Raw genomic sequence first — 20699 nt, 5'->3', positions numbered from 1 at the left:
TGATAGTTTCAGGTATTTACTTCTAGCTATTGCAATGCATTAAAACCTAAAAAAGGTTGTCTATATAGTACGTAAGAATGCCCACCAGAGTGACCTCTTGACTCTATTTGGAATCTCTCAGCTACTGAAACTTTTTTTTTTTCATTTCACATCCCCCTTTTGGTCAAGAATGTGTTCTCAATCCTGCAACATCAGGTCCAGATTCATCCTCAGAAGTCATATCCTGTGTTGCCGGATTTATACCCCTGGGAGTCAGATCCCACATTGTGGGGGTGAGGTGGTGATGGCAGTGAGTTCACCTGCCAAGTTGGCTTAGCTAAAGAGAGAGGGCCACATTTGAGCAACAAAGAGGCATGTAGGGGAAATTTTCAGGCACAACGACAGCAAGTTTAGCCCCTCCTTTGCAGTAATGAGCCTCATCGGGGCAAGTCCTGAGACAGAGGGCTCGGCACACCAAACCGCCAGTCCTCAATGTTTGTGAGAACATCAGCAACAATCCAGGTGAGGAAATCCAACACTTCTGCATTTTCCCACAGCTCCTCAGGGGGCCCCTGCATATATATTTTTATTGTCTGCCCAAATCACTTTGGGATGTGTCGGTATTTCACAAAAACTATACAAACTTACCAGGTCTCACTTCCTATTCAAAGTTCCATGTAATTATGGCATTTGAACAAACTGAATGAGTTAAATTGTTTAGGAAATACAGATCCTGCACCAACTAGACATCTCTTCCCTTGGTGGAGACGGTCATTCTTGTGTAAAGGCCTGAGGAGGAAAAGAGAGGCAGGAACTGAGGTGGAGAGATAAGGGGTGGGGACCGCAGATCCAAAAGGCCTGCAAAGCCTCCTTAGGGAGTTTGGGTTTTATTTGAAGCACAACAGGAAGCAATTGAAGGCATGTGACCCCAATTTTTGTTTAAAAAGCATCACTGGCTTCTATGTGGAGTTACAAGAGTGGGCTTGGAGACAGCAACAAGGAAGCTTCTGCAGTCTTTTAGAAGAGAAATAAAGGGGACTTGGTTGAATGTGGTAGAGACAGAGAGAAGTGAAATTCCAGATATATTTTGGAGATGGAATTGACAGGACTGGGTACATAATTGATTCAATCGATGCTTAATGTGTCAAATAATTACATCTTTTTAAAATTTGTGTTTTAATTTTCTCATGAATCATGGCTCTCATCCCCTATATCCAGTCAATAACCATGTCTGGATTATCTTTTACATACCCCTTTCTTTACTCGTCTAGACAAGTGTTCTGCTTAACGCTAGGTATTTAACTAGTCTACTTACCTTCCAGAATTCTCCTCACAGGAGAGCAGCCAGATGGGTCTTCCTAAAGCAGCCTGTTCTCTACCTGAGTCCCCTGCTTAGTAATCCTCAAAGGCACCCTTTGACCAACAGGATAATACCTCCCCTTGCCAGCTAAGTCCCTTCACTACCAAGCTCTAGCCTTCCTTTCCTGTATCATATTTTACTACTTTGTTCAGCTACCTGCCAGACTCCAGAGCCTTGGACATTTTCCCTTCCAGGCTTTTTCTCATGAAGGCACTTAGTCTCTCTCTCAACTTTTGCCAAGTGACCGTTTAACAGTGCAGTTGTTATTAATGTAATTCAACAGTGATGAAATAGTTGACACCTACACGGGATGCCTAGGGTATGTAAGTTATGAAACACAATGGTAAAACTAATACCCATCAATCCATCACCCATCGTAAGATATACAAAATGAGCAGTTTCCTACATACTTATCCTAATTCCATTTCTCTAAACGCTCCCAAAGGTAACTATTGTCCTAAATCTAGTTTTTAATATTTCCCTCAGGCACTTTGTCTTTGAAAGTCTCAGTCTCCTCATCTGTAAATTGGGAATAATAATGTTATGAGGCCCTCTGGTAAGTGCCCTCTTCTCACAACTATTTCTATCTTTATACAGTAGCCAGAGTGATTTATTAGAGCATAAATAAGATTATGCTTTTTTTTTTCCTTAAAAGTTCTCCAAATGCTTTCCATCGCAATGGGGATAAATCCCTTCAAGGCTCAACCTGGTCAGGCTCTGCCCACCCTTCTGCTACTTGTCACTCTCTGCCCCCTCCTTCCACTCTGTCATTCCTTGAATTCCTCAAATCCATTCTCATCTCAGACCTTTGGCCACCATCTTCATTTTGCTTGGGAAGCTCTTCCTCAATCTTTGCATGGCTGTGATCTTCCCAATATTCACACGTCTGTTTAAATGTCACCTGCTCTCCTGGCGTTCCCTGACCACCCTGTTTAAACACAAACTCCCCAACCACATTTAATTCCATTACTCTCTTTTATTCTCTTGCTAGCCTTTATCACTATCCAAAAGTATTTGCCCCAGGATGTAAGCTGCACCCGAGCAGGTCGCAACTGCGCCTACAATAGTGCTGGGCACGCTGCAAGAGCTGTCCTGATATACCATCATGTTGTTCCTGACCTAGGGGTTGTCATGATAAAATGAGTAACACTGTATTTTGAAATGGGCCTTGCACATACAGACTAATTTATTACATCAAAGTTATGTCTTCTGAATAACCCCTTTAAGTTGTTTCATAATAGCATAACTGTTTTAGTTTCCCAGCTACTAAAACAAATACCATACAATGGGTTGACCTAGCAACAACCTTAACTAAAACCATCTTCAAAGGTCCTATTACAAATGGGTTCACGATCACAGATCCAAGGGTTGGGACCTGAACATGCCTTTTGTGGGGGCATGATTCAATCCCCAACAGTTCGCCCTCTGGACCCCAAAAAGACATGTTCTTCCTACATGCAAAACATATTTATTCTATCACAGCATCCTAAAAGCCTTAAGCCACTTTAGAACAATGCTAAGTACAACGTTTCAGTTGCAGGTGTGATTCATTCTGGGGCAAACTCCTTTGTCTGATGGACCCGTGAATCCTATATAAAACAAGTTATCTGCTTCCAATATACAATGGTGGGAGAGGCATAAGATACACATTCCTATTTCAGAAAGGAGGAATTGGAAGGAAAACAGGGGTCACAGGTCCCAAACAAGTCCAAAACTCAGCAGGGCTAACTCCCATTAGATCTTAAGGTGAGACAGTCATCTGTGGCTTGATACTTTGTCCTCTGGGCCTGATCCAGTGGCAACCCTACATGTTCCAAGCACATGCCCAGCAACCATGCTTTCTCCTGGGGTGTAGGCCCTACCCTCTCCAGACATCAGGATGGATGCCAGGCTCTCTGCAAATGCAGGGGCACAGGCCCTACCATTTCTGAGCACCCAATTAGTGGTGGAACTCTCCATCAACAACAGGGCACACGGCCTGCCCCCTCCAAGTGCCAGGGCAGACAGTCTGTCCCCTCCAAGTGCAGAGGCAGACCTACCCTTTCAACATACATGAATGGGCCTGCTCTGTTGATCAAGGAAATCTTTTTCATACAGACCTTTGCTTCCGTGGTTCTGCCCTTGAAGTTATTTTTTCGTCATTTCATCCCTTCTTTGTCCCTTTCAGTGGATTGAAAGGCTGGCTGGCAGCAGTTCTGCTCATACAAATTTTGCAAAGCATTGTAAGCTTTCCATGCAGTTCCTGGGCATCCAAATCATCAGATAGTGGAACTTGACAAAGATCCTTCTTGGATAACTGCATTTCCAATCTTGTCTTCCACTGAAATGGCCGACTGGATCCACATTCAGCTACACCCTTTAGCAAAGGATTGTTCAGCTAAATTCTCACGTGGAGAACTGCCCTTTGGGGACTCACTCCCTTAAAGCTCAAGGAGGTCCCTGACAGAGCCACTTCTGGTCTTAGTCTCAGAGCACACTCATAGATAGGCTGAGAATTTAAAAAAATCATCAATTTCTGGTTTTTTCAAGCTTAAGAGTTTTAGTCTCAGCTTATCCCTTTCCTCTCATATTTCACCATATGCTACAAGGAAAAATCAGACTGTACCTTCTACACTTAGTTTGAAAATCAAGCTAAATATTCAAGTTCATTGCTGTTTTAGTTTCCTAGGATGCCCCATGCAAATACCATGAAATGGGTCAGGTTTAAACGATGGGAATTTATTTTGAGGCCAGGAAAATATCCAAATCAAGCCATCATCAAGGTATTGCTTTCTCCCCGGAGACTGGCTTTGCTGGCTGCCGGCAACCCTTAGTCTTTAGCTTGTCACATGGCAAGGCACATTGCAGCATCTCCTGGTCTCTCCCTTCTTTTCTGGATTCCGTTGATTTCAGCTTCTGGCTGCTCCATCTGTGGCTTTATCGCTCTCTGAATTCCATTCTTCTGTACAAGACTCCAGTAATAGGATTAAGATTCATCCTGATTGAGGTGGGACACACCTTAACTAAAGGAACCTCATCTAAAGATCCTACTTACAATGGGTTTACACCCACAAGAATGGATTAGATTTAAGAACCTGTTTTTCTGGGGGACATATAGCTTCTAAATTGATTTCAAGTTCTGCCTTCCACCCAGCATTAAGAACACAGTATCACCAATTTCTCTACCACTTTTTAACAAGGATTACCTTTCTTCCAATTTCCAGTGACACAGCCATCATTTTCTTCTAAGGCCTCATCGGAAGTGCCTTTTATATCCATATTTCTACTGATAGTCTTTTCAAAGCAATCTAGCTTTCTTTTCTATCAAGCACCTCACAGTTCTTCCAGCTTCTTATCCATTACCCAATTTCAAAGCCATTTCCACATTTTTAGGTACTTGCCATGGCAGCACTTTAGTTTCCCAGCTGCTACACAAACCATACAATAGGTGGCATAACAAGAATTTAATGGCTCACGGTTTCAGATGCTTGAAGGTTTGCTTCCTCCTGGGGTTGGTTCCTTGGCTTTTTTGTCACATGGCAATGTACATGGTCTTTTCCTTTTTCTTCTGGGTTCTGTTGACTACTGGCTTCTGGCGGCTCCCTGTGGCTTCTCCTTTTGTGTCCAATTACCTTTGCTTATAAGGATTTCAGCCATATTGGATTAAAGCCCACACTGGGCACAGCTTAACCAATAACACCCTCAAAGTTCCTACTTACAAATGGGTTCACACTCACAGGACCAGCAGCTGGAACCTAAACATGGTTTTTGAGGAGGACATGATCAATCCCCAACAATACACCTTTCACAAATAGGATACTATTGGGTGCTTGCTAGACGACCACCCTGTGAACAAGACATATACTGTTCCTTCATTTGTGGAGTTCACATATTAATGCAGTGAATTCAAATGCCAAATCATCGCAAATGAATCTGAAAAAGTTCACTTCAAATGGGAAGCGGGAAGGGTGGATGCAAGTTTTTCCTCGTTTCCAAAATGTTTAAATGAAAAGGACATCCTGTAGATGCCTCCCAGCTGCCTTCCTGTAACTCCGATGCTTACATATTACAATTAGTCCCAACAATTACAATTGAATTGCTCCTTTTTTTGACATTACCGAGAGGCAGTAGCTTAATTTGCCTCTTGTAAGTGAAGGCAGTAAAATCCAATTAGGAGTTTGTAGATGTCTTTAAGGGTGCCCACCTGTTCAGCTGCTCTAATCTGCAATAGGGCTAGGAATAGGAGCCTTGCCACCAGGCCACTAGACGTGGAGCTTAGAATGTAAGGTTTAAATTCATCTGGGCAGTTTTGCCTATCTACAGTTTCATTACAAAATGGGTACTATTATAGTTGCCCATTTTATTTCAAAAGGTTATAGAGAAGATCAAACTAGAAAATGAGTTTTTTTGTGTGTGCACTATAAAGTAGCTATAGAAATGTAAAGTGATATTGTGGTTTTAACATTTGTTTATTGTTAGATGAATAATGGTGACTGACGAAAAAGTATCTGAAGATCAAATCCTATCAATAGGGGAATGGTTAAACAAATTATGGCTCAATAGCTCACAGTGGAACACTATATAAACCATTAAAAAGAACAGGGTAGTTCGTCATATGATGAATTAGGAAGATGTTCACGATATACTAAGAGAAAAAAGGTAAAAACACCTATAATTCTATCTACACCTATGTATGTATATGCATAGAAAAGTCACTTGAAAGACAATGTACTAAACTGTTAGTGGTTTTTATGGAGGGTGGAATTTGAGATACTTTCCTTTTGCAGGTTGTACATAGATTTCTCTTGGGTTCTTTAGATTGGTACAAAATCTAAACAAATTTAAGAGATTTTTCTATTCACAACTGGCAAAGTACACACATCAGTGTTTACCTAGTTCCCTTCTTCTACATGTTTTCCAGATTTCAAGTCTGATTTAGGTTAATACTGCCTTGGAAAATGAAACTGGCTAAGCTGGAGAGCTTGGAGAGTGAGGTTGAATAATGACAACATTTGCAAAGTAAAAAACAAAACAGACAGTGTCTTGAGACCTGCAATCTATTCACAACTGTGCCTCTGATGCAAGAAGGAAGGTGAAACAATGCTATTAAGTGATTTTAAGATACTGACTCTAAAGGCACACCCAGTAAACAAAGCAGAACTATCTAATGAGTGAGACCTTGTGTTCTTTCACATAAGAGCTAAGAATAAATTCCCAGATGATTTTACTTCCTCACAGCATTAATAATATTCTGTATGAGTCCCCTGTTCTGTTAGTCAGCTGTCCCACTTCAAGCAAGCTATTTAACCTTAAGGAAGATCCTGTCCTCTGATGAAGAAAAATAAGCTTTAGGTGTATAGTCGCCAAATAATGTTAAATTATCTCCCTTCCCCCTTACCATTTTTAACTTTTTTCCTGCAGATTTTTACTTGTTTGCTGTATCTTATATATTGAGTATTTTAAGAGTAGAAATGCTACTCTAGTCTGAAATAATTAACATATGAATTTCCCATTTCCTTTCAGCAGATGAACTGGTGAGAGGCAGGTAACAATTAAAGAAATATAACCATAACGGGAGCTAAATGCCAAACTGGGGTACATGAAGTCTCAGGGCAAAGACTGACATAAGCCTACAGACAGATGAGATGGAAAAGATGAAATGTAGTGTATCTACGAAAATTTATAAATTCTGTTTTGTAGTTAAAATGGGGAGGGGGAAAGTGCATGGGGACTGAAAGTATTCTCAGTTTCTTAAAGAAAGTTAATAATGTGAACATAAGATCTTTGTCTCCTTTACAACAAAATAAAGAAGGCAAAAACAGTTAAGTAGAGATATCCCCAACACCACAAGGTTTGTCAGTCTACCTAAATATGTTAGATACACATTAAAAATCAAGTTCAGAAGTTCCAAGAAAGAAATGCAGGCACACATTTTTCAAGTATACAATTTGTTTTTATTTACAATACCCTATAAAAATGTAAATTTAGAAACTTTTATTTTCATTAATTAGAACCAAACAAAAAAGATAAAGCACAGAAAGAAGAAATAATCAAGTATTCACTTGATCAGTTGTGAAGGGAAGTTAGGAAAGGCGCCGAGTGGAAACAGTCAGTAGGTATGGTAGAGGGAAGCTACGTGGTAATGTCACTGGGGAGGCTGGTGGAGCCTGGGGCTACAGAATAGGAAGAAATGGAGATGGAGAGAGAATGGAAAACAAAGACAGCTGGTTATAACGGAGGAGTTTACTGTTGTACAATACATGTATGTGCAAAATGTTTATTCTCTTTAAATATCATAACCTGTCCTCCCCACTACATTCCAAAAGGTGAGAGAGAACAGCAGAAAGTAAATCAGGATGGTCATGTAAAATTAATTCAGATTTAATTTTTTTGAGGGCTGTAATCACTAGGGATCAAAACCTCTTATCCTGGCTGATTGGTGAATAGGAGAGGGGCAAGTGAAAACGATCATGGTGGGCTGTCCTGCTAGGGCTCAAACCCAGGCCCCTGGCTGCCTGGCAATGGGACGTGGGTGAGACAGAGAAGCAAGGACAACAATTCTGCTCATGGTATGGAGGAAATGAGGAGCAAAGCAGGCCAAATTTAGCTTTCATGGTTACATCTGGACGTTTCTACCCATGACACCAAACGAAAATGGGGAAGAGAGAAGTAAAAGCACGGCTTACTGAAGTAGTTTCAGGAAGACAGGGGGAGTGTGCAAAAAGCTACACTGTGGAAGCAGGCTATAAATTAGGATCATCCTGGGTAACCTTGCATGCACTTGAGGGGATGAGCTCAAGTACACTGTAGTTGTAACAGAGAAGAAGAGGCTTTACCGTGGGCTGTTTCCACTGAGGTGGACAGAAACAAAGGAGATAAAGGTAGGGATGAGAATAAGGACTTCTTGGCTTATAGCTGGGCATCAGCCAATTAAGAGTTCTGATTTTATTAAATATGCTGTATACCCTGTATTTAGAATAAAATAAGTAGAACCCATCAAAATTACAAGATGGAACAGAAACAGACTAAATCAGCTGGTTTGTGTTTAGAGGAGGGATGTGTCAATTAAATATTTTTCAATCCAAATCTTGTTCTTTAAGGACCATCTCGGGACCATATAAATGCATGTATAAGGGGCGTGCACATGAGAGTGTGTGTGTGTGTGTGTGTACATATATTGAGTTCTACTTAACTGGCTCCCCTACAGTCACAACTAATATAGGGCAATGAAAAAAGACGTCAATAGGATAAGGGAAGGAATCCTTTGGCAGGCTATGATCTACTCTGAGCTGGAGTAGTGGTGGTGGAATAAAGGGAAAGATTATATTTGTGTCTTTAGGGCAAAGAAAACGCAAAATTGAGAAAGACTGAGTAAAAGCAGGGCATGCAGAATTGTAACATAGAAGGTAAGAAACGAGCAGAAGTATCACCCAGCCAAATTTCACAGAGCAGTGGGGAAATACCTGGCATTTAGAGACAATCCCTGTAAACAGGAATCGATCCCACAAAACTTTCCTTTGGGAAATAAGCTACCTTCCCTCCCTCATTAAAACACTCCAATGGTGATGGCAACAGTGCAGGTGGCAGCCAAAAGGAGGTACAGGACACACATGGAGATCTTTTATCGTATCCCCTGAACTAGCCTAAGGGTAAAGAAAAAGAGAAAGGAAACTTTGTATAAATGAGTCCAAAGAGAAGGTTATCTTTTGCATTCAAGTTCCATTCTTCTAAGAATTCTCAAAACACAAGAAATCTCTCTACCCTTGGCATTTAGTCAACTTCTAGGAGGGCACTACTACACCCAGTACAGTGTTTCATATCTAGTAGATATTCAGATATTTGGTAAAAGTCTTCAATCTCTTCCACCAAATTCAGTTTTATCCCCACCCACCTTATCATAACTTCTCAAGTGCTAACTTTAGTGAGATGTGAAATTCTGTTTCAAACTTACTGCAGTTTCGTCTCCAGCAAATTCAGTTTCTGTCGGTCAACATAGCGAGAGAAGAGGGATACTAGGTTTGTGGGTATGGAGATTGGTTTGGCCAGGGCTGCTTGGGGAATCCGGAGGAGTTCTCGGGTTGCCATGAACATCACCTCCGTCCTGATAGGAAAAACCCATAACCATAATATGAGAAAAAGAGTGAAAAGATTAACTAAATGAATTTAAAAGAAAAAACAGCCCAGACTGACCACTGTTTGTTTTGTGTTGATTCCGTAGAAGGGTCTGAACTCTGTAGGTCTTCCCCACGGCTCAGGATGACGAGGAGCAGTGACAGGCCAAACTACAAGAGGGGACAGAGGGAATCAAACTCAATACTGCAACTAATCCTCCCCTGCTACTATATGGTGAACAGCACAAAATCAAAATGACCCCATGCTGTGCTTTTCTGTGAAATCAGGCGAGGACCAGCAAGCCATGAACTGAGCTGTCTTTCTCTCGGCTTTCTTTTGGGTACAGCAGCGACTAGGCACAGCCAATGTAAATGCAACATCACTGGGTCCTACTCTGCTTCTTCCCACCCTAAACTGAGATGAAAAGATCATTTTTCTTTGTCACAATGTGAGACTTAGCTTTTCTCCTATTTATGGACACAAAAGTGGATTAAAAGGGAAAGTCTAATGAAAACAAACTTTGATACAAAAAAGTAAAGTTCATGGAAAAGTAAGAAAAAACAGAGTAAGATATTTTGAATTAAGAAAAGGTACTAAGAACTGTAGGAAAATGTGTAAAGAAGGGGTAACTGAAATGACCAGGGTATAAAGAGAGAATCTCCTTAAAAAGCATTTCTATCTGGAAATATAAAGGTTTAGACAGGATGTTAATGGCAGTCTGAAAAATAAAGACAAAGGATAAACAGATATATTCACCATACCTAGATGATTAGAATCTAGTAACATGCTTTAAAGCTTGAAATATACACAATTTTGTTTTATTCAATGGATAGTAAAAGCAGGAAACATAGTCTTAAAGAGGCATAGAATGAAAATACAAATAGGGACAAGCAACGCTGGTTTAATGTATGAATCATAGTTATAATGGACCACAAATGGAAGCTGGAGGATGTTTTGGGATTTGGTCCCACCTTTCCGAGTTCAGTTCATAGAGGATAACCTTGCCTTTCCAAAAAATTTCCCTTTTTGCCACTGTCAGAAAAAAGCACTGGGCTATATAATCTTATCTGAGTTCATGATTTTCTACTGATTTTACCAAAATTAAAATTACAAGACCAAATATGAAAGGCACATGACAGATCACTCCAAAACCCCACCTTACATTACAGGAGGCACTGTCATCTCTTTCAGCCTTTGATATAATGCCCTCCAGAGTCACATTTGGGCAGGTTTTCAGGTGTAAGGGAGGAAGAGGCCTTGAGACTACTTTTTCATCTCTACTGAACACAGAATGGCACTTAATGAGTGTCTACTACATACCAGGTATGATACCGAATCATTCCCAGATGCATCTCATTTAAGTATCACAATTCTGTGACGTTGACATCATTACCTCCACTTTACAATCAGTAAACCGTGGCTCAGCAAAGTGAAATAATTTAACCAGGGTCACAAAGCTAGAGAGTGGCAGACAAGGACTGAAAGCTAATCTGTTCTTCCCTTTATACTATGCTTCCCCTAGTAGTCTCTGGATCTTTAACCTGCTATAAAGGAAATATGAAATGAGAGATTCTACTATCCTACTATTTATAGTCTTATAGTAGAGATCACTAAATTGCTTACCAAATATGCCTCATGATCAGAACTCAGATTTTACTTGAGGTGGCAAAGGTGCATGGTAAAAGACATTTTCCAACCTCCCTGCAGTTATGCACTGGCAGATGACCAAGTCCTGGCAGTTGGGATTAAGTAGCAGTTGTTGGCCAGAACTTCTGGAAAAGCTCCAAATAAAGAGGATGGACAGCTAACCCACACCTTTAGCCCTCTGCTCTGACTCCTCTTCCTGATGTAAAGAGTAGCCTCAAATTCCACAACCATCTTGGACAATGAGGGATCATAAGCAAGGAAGCCCCTGCTAAGAATGGCAGAGAAGAAAAACTGAAACAGTCTTGGATCCCTGATCACACTGTGGAGCCACTAATAACAGATTTATTTCAAATGATATACATAAAATTCTATTTTGCTACGATCACAGTTATTTCTAGTCTCTTAACTAGGATCTTAATGCAATTCCTGACTAAAAAAAAGCCTTTTTTTTTTTTTTTTTACAAGTTACTACAGCTGTTGCAGCCATTAAATATAATCTGTAATGAAGTCTCACAACTTTCAGGGACATAAAAGGGAAAGACCACCTTGTTCTGGAGCACAGCAGTGAGGTGAGGATTAGAGGGTGCTGGTGCAGCTGCACTCTGAGGTAGGTTTATTAACTGTTGCAGAAGGCTGGTGACAGTCACTGATGGAAGATGATAGACGAGGAGAGAGAAGGGACTCATTAAGCATGGCAGCACCTACAAAAAATAAATAAAATCATTACATCTTGGCAACTGCTACTTCATAAAACATTAACTACCCTCCAACTGAGGGCATGAGTGGAAGTATGCTCAGCTGTAATCACCCGAGGAAGATTAACAAAAAAGTACAATAGGTTTAGCAGATACTATTAAAGTCTTAACAATGGATTCTGAGGTATCTACTGGGGACAGTTTCATCTCAATTTTCCTGGAAACATCATGACTTGTGTGAAACAAGGGTGTCAAATTACTTCTCAAATACACAGCAAGACTGACAATAAAACATCAATATTTTAACTCATTTCAGAAATATTTAAATGTCCACAGTGTGCCAGGCATTGTGGGCTAAAAGCAAATGGTAAACAGGACACAGATCCTCAGGAATCTAAAGTATAATAGGGAAGACAAGAGAAAATTGGCAAATTCAATGTTATCAGTATTCAGAGATAAGTTTAGAGTGTTAAAGAATTACCAAGAAGTATTTCAAGACTTAATTGTTATTGTTTTATCTTCATAAAAACTCAACAAGGAAATGGAGAAGTTATTATTCAATTTTTACAGATTTTTAGAGAAGCTATGTTATGTATTCAGTTACTTAACTAATAGCTAGAACCAGAACCCAAGATTCTTGAATTCTACCTTTCTAATTATTCATTTCTTTTTGCCATGTGGCCCAAACTGTAAAGTTAAAATTACAGAGTCACCAATATAACTAGGTTATAACACATGAAAGGAAATCAAGCATGCTACTAGGAACTCAACACCCATGGTATAAAAAAATAACTGTTGGTTTTACTATAAATGGCATCCAAGAATGGAAAGTAGATCACTTTTTGTGGTTTACTACTCTAAAGAAAGTTTTCTTATGGGCATTTTAAAACATACACTAAAGTACCGAGAACAGTAAAATGAAGCCCATGAACCCATCACCCAACTTCAACAATCTTCAAATTATCAACATTTAGCCAATTTTATTAAATCTATGGCTCTCCCACATCCTATCATTTCATCCATAAATCCCTCAGCTTGTATCTCTAACAGAAAAGACTTTAAAAAACAAAAAGCTCTCAAAATATGATTAACAACAATTCCTTAATATCATCTTATATCTACTTTAAGTTCAAATTTCTCCAGTTGTCTCAAGAATATCTTTTGGCAGCAGCTGATTTGTTCTAATTGTGGTTCAAACAAGATCCACGTGTTGCATTTAGTTGGTAAGGGTTTAAAAATCTGTAACAGGTCCTTTGTCACTGCCTGTCCCCTTTTATCATGCCATTTGTTCAAACTGGGTCATCTGCTCATAGTTTGGATCTGGCTAACTGCATCTCTGTGGTGTCACTTAATAGGTTCTTCTGTCCCATTTTCCCCATAAACAGAAACTTAGACATTTGATTAGATTCAGGTTCAATTTCTGAGGGGGAGGGAGATAAGAAAACTCCATGGATAGAACTTTGAGCTTTCTATTGCATCACACCAGAGGGTCTGGTTGTTTCACTCCTAGTGTTAAGAGTGATCAAGTGGGTTTAACAGAAAGACAAACAATCCAATTAAAAAATGGGCAAAAGACATGAACAGACATTTTTCTGAAGAGGAAATACAAATGGCTCAAAAGCATATGAAAAAATGCTCAACCTCACTGGCTATTAAGGAAATGCAAATCAAAACCACAATGAGATATCATCTCACACCTACCAGAATGGCCATTATCCAAAAAAACAAGAAAATGACAAGTGCTGGAGAGGATGTGGAGAAAGAGGCACACTTATTCATTGTTGGTGGGAATGTAGAATGGTGCAACCACTCTGGAAGACAGTATGGAGGTTCCTCAGAAAGCTAAATATAGATTTGCCATATGACCCAGCTATTCCATTGCTGGGTATATACTCAGAGGAACTGAAACTTACGACACAAACAGACATTTGTAAACCAATGTTTATTGCAGCATTATTCACAATTGCCAAGAGACGGAAACAGCCCAAATGTCCATCAAAGGACGAGTGGATAAACAAACTGTGGTATATACACATGATGGAATATTATGCAGCTGTAAGACAGAACAAAGACATGGATCATGTAATAATGTGGATGAACCTTGAGGACATTATGTTGAGTGAAGTTAGCCAGAAACAAAAGGACAGATTCTGTATGGTCTCACTAATATCAACAGACATTAATGAACAAACTTTGGGAGTTAAAAGCTGACAACACAGGTGACCAGGAGATAGTAAGAGGGCAGAGATCAGCCATTTGATGCTGAAGGACTACAGAATGTTTAGGATTGATTGCATAGATCCAGAAATAGATAGCATAATACTGTGTGATGGTAGCACGGTATTGTAAGTACACTGAACAAAGATGTCTGAGTAAAGCTGAAAGAGGTGGGATAGGAGAATGTATGACACCAGAAGTAAAGATAGATGATAAAGACTGGGACTGTATAACATGGCAAAAACTGGAGTGGCCAATGATGGTTACTAAATATTCAAATATAAAAATGTTTTTGCATGTGGGAAAGCAAATGAATGTCAACCATGTAGAAATTTGAAAAAGGGATGGTATTCAGGAAAAAAACATAATCAAAGCAAACTGGAGTCTATGGTCAACAGTAACATTGTAATATACCTCCATTAGATGTAACAAAGGCAATATGCCAATGCTAAATGTATATGAGACGGGGATATAGGGGAGTAATATGGGATTCTTGGTAGTTGTGTTATTTGCTGTCCTTAGTAGCATATTGTATTGTATGACATGTTATTTTTCTTTTTATCATTTCTTCTTATTGCTAAAAAAAAAACAAAAAACAATTTTTCTTGTAGTAATCAGTATGTTCAAGTGCTGATTGTGGTGATAAATGTACAACTTTATGATGATACCATGAACAACTGATTGTACACTGTGGATAAATGTATGGTATGTGAACATAACTCTATAAAATTGTAGGAAAAAATATATATAGGAGTAAAAGTGTTGGAGAAAACATGGTGAGAGGGATGATGCCTCACCAATATGGACTAACTACAATGTGTAAACTCAGAATTGAATCTTAGAACATAGCCTAACGTGGACACAATAACTGTAATAGTCCCTAGATTGTAAGCTCTTACAGCAGTTAACTCTATCCCTGAATTGTAAGGCCAATCTCTAAACTTTGAGATGCTGATCCCCTAGCGTATAACCTGATTGGTCTCTGGAACAATGCATATCTCTGAGACACCGGAAACTCAGAGCTAGAGCTCGGCAGATATGAATGTCAGTATTAGTGCATACAGCCACTGTCAAAAAAAAAAAAAAAAAAAAAAAAAAAAGCGGAAAAAGAGCCCAGACTTCAATTAGTGATATGAATGAAGCAGGTCTGGTTAAGACCAGGGCAAGCCAGGCCAAAGGGTAAAGGTTGAAACTGATTGTGTTTTAAAACTTCAACTTTCATATGAGACCAAGGGAATAGATATCTATTTGGTACAGGGTCTAAATTTTCTAAATGGTACAACTCTACAGTTGATTTGTTCAAACACCACAATTGCATGGAACTTTGAATAGGAAGTGAGATACGGTAGGTTAGTATAGGCTGGAGTGAAATAGTGACACATCCCAGAGTAATTTGGACAGATAATAAAAAATATATTTACAGCCTCCCCCTCCCCAGCCCCGAGGATCTGGGAGAAGGTGTGGATGTGTTGGACATCCTCACCTGGACTGGTGTTGATGTTGTCACAAACATTGGGACTGGCGGTTTCATGTGCTGAGCCCTCGAGCATGGGACTTGCCCTTATGAAGCTCATTACCACAAAGGAGAGTCTAAAGTTGTATGTAATGGTCCCTAGGAGTCTCCCCCTGAGTACCTCTTTGTTGCTCAGATGTGGCCCTCTCTCTCTCTAACTGAGCCATTTCGACAGGTGAACTCGCTGCCCTCCCACCTACGTGGGACCCGACTCCCAGGGGTGTAAATCTCCCTGGAAACGCAGAGTATGACTCCCGGGGATGAATGTGGACCTGGCATCATGGGACTGAGAGTATCTTCTTGACCAAAAGGGGGATGCAAAATGAGATGAAATAGTTTCAGTGGCTGAGATCCCAAATGGAGTTGAGAGGTCACTATGGTGGACATTCTTATGCACTATATAGATAACACCTCTTAAGCTTTAATGTATTGGAATAGCTAGAACTAAATACCTGAAACTACCAAACTCCAACCCAGCAGTCTGGACTCCTGAAGACAATTATATAATAATGTAGATTACAAGGGGTGACAGTGTGATTGTGAAGACCTTGTGGATCACACCCCCTTTATCTAGTGTATGGATGAGTGGAGGAATGGGGATAAAAACTAAAGGACAAACGGGACGGGATGGGGAGATGATTTGGGTGTTCTTTATTCACTTTTATTTTTTATTCTTGTTCTGGTTCTTTCTGATGTAAGGAAAATGTTCAGAGATAGACTGTGGTGATGAACGCATAACTATGTTATCATACTGTGGACAGTGGATTGTATATCATGGATGATTGTATGGTGTGTGAATGTATTTCAATAAAACTGAATTTAATAATTAAAAAAAAAAAAAAAAAGAGTGATCAAGTGGGTTCAGGTGTTATCAGCCTGCTCTATCCACTGCAAAGATCATCAACTTACCCTTAGCAGCCATTAATGACCACTTTCTGGACTGAATGACTGACTGATTTTCCATTAGGGGTTGCAAAATGGTGATTTTCTAATTTTATCATTCTTTTTTGCACTTATAGTTGGAATGCTTTATAAAAAAGTTTATATCATCAACTCTCTGGTTACCATGAAATTTGGTTTGTAATGGAAAGGCAGGATAAATGCTTGATTCTTTGTTTTATATACCAATTTTCAGAAAAATGACTTGATGGCCTAGCAATCTCCGAAGGTAATCAATATTTTTTTTCTATCATCGTTACTCAGTTAAACTAAATATATTTGATACGTTTCAATCCACTGGAGTAATTTTTCTTTTTGATGCAAATTATCCAATTTTTGGACAACAGTAGCCCTTTCAGGTTGATTTCTGCCTCCCTGAGACAGTACTCTAGTAATCTTTTAATTTTCTTGCTTTCTGGCACAAGTTATTCTAAGATTATACTGTACATTTCACGCCTTAGTCTTGGAACCAGCCACTACTTCAAGGAAATGGTCTATTACTCTTTACACATATAGCTAAGAACTTCCTCCCTGCACTTAACAAAGTTTTCTTCACTAGCAAGTCAACTCCTCAAAAGTAGGCATCTTTGTATTCCTAGCCCCTAGAACTAGGTACCAGCACCTAAGACAGTGCATGGTACATATGAGTGTTTAACAAATATTTGCCAAGTGAATGATGCTCTTGCAAACTTGTTTCCATTGAAAAATTCTTCTGAGATGATTATTAGTCAGCAACCGCATCACTGCCTGCAATAATTTACATGCTCTAAGATAGCTGTCACACTTTTATCTAGTCTTCTATTTTCTAGGACAAATCTTACATCTTTAAAGTTTCCTCCAACCCATTTTTCATTTTTTGAATCTTTTAAAAATGTACTTGTCTCATCCCACTTTACTTTTTCCAATGAGGAGACCTAAATTCCTCATTCATTTCTTCCACAGATCCTAAAACTTAAAGGGTCTACAGAAGAAATAATTTCCAACTCTTTCGTGTCCTACCACTTACAAGGTATCCTGGCATCATATGTATTCTGGGGACTAATAACAAATGGTTATTACTCAACTAGTAGTCTACTATAATTCTCAGGTTCATTCCCCAGTTTTCATTATTCTGAGGCTCACACTCATTAATACTACCCCTTTCTCCTATTATCAACTTCTTGCTTTGAATTTCCCAAGACTATTCTAAATTTTGCTGATTTTTCAAGTCCTATGACAGCGGAAAGCAAAGAGCAACTCTAACCAAGAGTTAACTTATAAACTTGATAATCATGTTTCAAGTTCCAGCTTAGTTTAGAGCATGATAAAAATATCTAAAAGCACTGGCCTGATTCCTGTAGGACAACATTCAACAAATTTTACAGGCTACTGTGAAGCTACTGATAACAGCCTAGTAAATGATACTTTATATCCAGTAAAGTAACCAAGACCAGAAGTTTTCCACCTTCAGTGAGCATCAGATTTAGCTGGGACCTTGTTAAAGATACAAAACCCGGGATCCTTTCTCTGTGAATTCAGATTCAGCATGTTCGGGAAAAGGCTGATTATGTGCTTTCCATGCAATTCTGATAAACATTGATACAGATCACACAGTAACACCATCACAATTATGTGAAGTAGGATGGATTCTTGCTTTCCTCATGTTTAATTTACTTGGTCTGCTCAATCAAAAAGTGGGATTAAAAACAAGACCTAAAGTAAAGTTTTGCTTTAAATAATCAAACCATGCTGCCAAAGGTTCGATAAAGCAACAGAAAAGGGAGGAGAGAGAGGAAAAACAGTTTGGATTCTAGAAATTTTATCAACTAGGAAGACCAAAAGGAAAGTTGTCCTGCAAGGAAGATCACCTCATCTTGTGCGTCCTTCTTGATAAGGAAAGGGAGGTTCCTGGCTGTTGTCATGAGAATGTCAGCTGCTTGCTCTGTGGAGAGGAAAGGAAGAATACGGGCAACCATTCTCTTCCCTTTTCGGATACACATGATCTGTACAAAGTGGTCATCGCTTGGCCTGCAGGGGAATAAAATTGTCAACTTAGGCTAGCAAGAAAATCATAAGAAACCCTTATTATTGTTTTTATCTCTTAAGATATCAGTGAGTGAATATACTGCATTTGTTTTCACTCTACAATTACCTGTACTACAAAAAAACGGTCAGGATTACTTCTTCAGCTCTCAATCAAATAAAAGGTCATTTTTCAAGTTTCATAAATATAGAATATCATTTCACAAACTGTAGGTTAAAAAACTTGGTGGAACTATATGCATCAATTTCCTTTATTAACTTTCAAGTAATTACACAAATCACACAAGGTTGGCTAGCAAAACCTGAAAAATATATATAAGCAAAAATAAAGATTTATAATCCCAGAGATAATTTTATTAGCATTATCATTTTGGGAAGAATATTTTTGCTATGTATTATATATACTTCTCTTTCATTAAAAAAAAAAAAAATGGGCTCATAGAATTCATTTGGCTTTGTAACTTGATTTCATTCACTCAACAACTTATTGTTAGCACTTTCCCATGTCAATAAACACACTTCAAACTATATGTTTTAATGGTTGCACAGTATTCCAATCCATAGGTAAACTATATTTACTCAACCAATCACCTCTTGTCAGTCCAACTCCAGTAAAGACTAGTTGAAAAGAAGGTGCTTCTTCTTATGCTTTGCCTGTGTATGTCCTGATTTAGAAGAATAAGCAACTCCTCTCTTTTTTTTTTATTAGAGAAGTTATGGATTTACAGATCATGCATAAAAGAAGTTCTCTTGAATGGACAAAAGGAAAGAGTTATTAGGAGAAATAATCTCCTTGTAGTCAATAAATAATTGTCTGTGATTTATAGAACATTTACCACTTGTCCTATAAACTGTTTCTCCTATAAACTGATAGTCTGTCAATTTAAACTATCTGTTCCAGATATTGGGTGGGAGAGAGACAACAGAGAAACAGAGGAAAAAAACAACACTGCCTTTAAAAAGAGCTTAGTCTCCAACGGAAGACTGACTTGTTTCCATAGCATATGAGTATTCTATGGAAACCCCAAGGGAAGTATAAATGTTTACTTCTTTAAGTACTTTCCATCTAGTAGGAAAGAACATACATAAAAGATTACATGGTTGAACATGCTAGTAGTCAAAAGCCAGGTACAATCTGTAAACTCAAAGACAGAAACCCCATTAATGTTCCCCATTGTATTTCTAGCACCTAGCACAATTCATAGAAGATACTGAATATGTATTGTTGAAAAATGAATACTATAGTTATTCAGGATAAAGAGATTTCTTTTTCCTGGTTTGGAAGGATTATGAAATGTTTTATGTGAAGTGGCATTTGGGTCAGGCCAAAAGGATACTCGGAGCTTACAATATTCAAAAAAGGCAGAAGTGTGTAAAGCTCAGCTTGACAGAGGAAGGAGTCCAGCTGGTCTCCTGCTTCCTTCAGAATGCACAATTCTTACCTCTCTTGTCCAGGCAGTATTCCCCGTAAGTTGTCATACATGCTACAAATTTTGTGCTTTCTTTCATCCATCAGAGCAGGTCTCTCTTCTTCTAGACTTAGGAGATAACGCCTTTCATAATCCTCCACATCAAGGAGTAAACTGTATGTCTAAGTGAGATACAGAGCAGGCCATAGCATGCTCAGTCAGGATCAGAGTATTAGATAAACAACTTCACAGTTAGGAAAACCAGATAAAGATAAAAGAGTGAACATTCATTATAATAAGATTGAGAGAAAAAAAAACATTCTTTTAGATCCAGAATCATAATGAAAGATGTCTTCCAACACCATTTTTAGTCCCTCCTTGATTTCTAATTCAGAAGGTAGTGATAGTAAAATGAACACATGCTTCAAGTTTTCTGGAAGAAACAATAGTACTATATTTAAAAAACAAGCTGAATCACTGCCACAAGTAATGCCTTATATTTATAAAACTGCTAGTAATAGTTAACTTTACTGGCACTATTTACAGGCACTATTTGAAGCACTTTGCATGTAGTCATCCTGAATACTCACCCCAACCCAGTGAGAAAGAACTATTTTCATACCATTTTTACAGTTGAAGAAACTGAGGACAGCATAAAAGTTAAATAACTTGCCCCAAGGCACGAACTCAGTTAGAAATAGAAGAGACATGATTTGCAGCCTGGTACCAGAGTCTGTGCTCTTAACCATTATGCTCCATGGCCTTGTAACAAGGTGTTTACACTTCACAAACCACTAGCACATATATTACTTCATTTTTCTTAGCAC

The 20699-nt window shown here is 38.8% G+C and overlaps 1 protein-coding gene across 1 annotated transcript in view; it reads right to left on the bottom strand.

The window, feature by feature from the left end:
- Positions 1 to 7249: 7249 nt before the first annotated feature.
- Positions 7250 to 20699, bottom strand: part of PATL1 (PAT1 homolog 1, processing body mRNA decay factor) — a 32336-nt gene continuing 18886 nt past the window's right edge. The window contains exons 14-19 of the mRNA XM_037839329.1: positions 19906 to 20054; positions 18289 to 18448; positions 11623 to 11778; positions 9509 to 9600; positions 9270 to 9419; positions 7250 to 8961 (exon numbers count right to left, since the gene is read on the bottom strand). Of these exons, the coding sequence (XP_037695257.1) occupies positions 8940 to 8961; positions 9270 to 9419; positions 9509 to 9600; positions 11623 to 11778; positions 18289 to 18448; positions 19906 to 20054 (729 nt within the window). The 3' untranslated portion in view covers positions 7250 to 8939. The remainder of the gene's footprint in view (positions 8962 to 9269; positions 9420 to 9508; positions 9601 to 11622; positions 11779 to 18288; positions 18449 to 19905; positions 20055 to 20699) is intronic.

The sequence above is a fragment of the Choloepus didactylus genome, chromosome 6, assembly GCF_015220235.1.
Source record: "Choloepus didactylus isolate mChoDid1 chromosome 6, mChoDid1.pri, whole genome shotgun sequence".
NCBI classification, from domain to species: Eukaryota; Metazoa; Chordata; class Mammalia; order Pilosa; family Megalonychidae; genus Choloepus; species Choloepus didactylus.
This window is presented reverse-complemented; position numbering and strand designations above follow the sequence as displayed.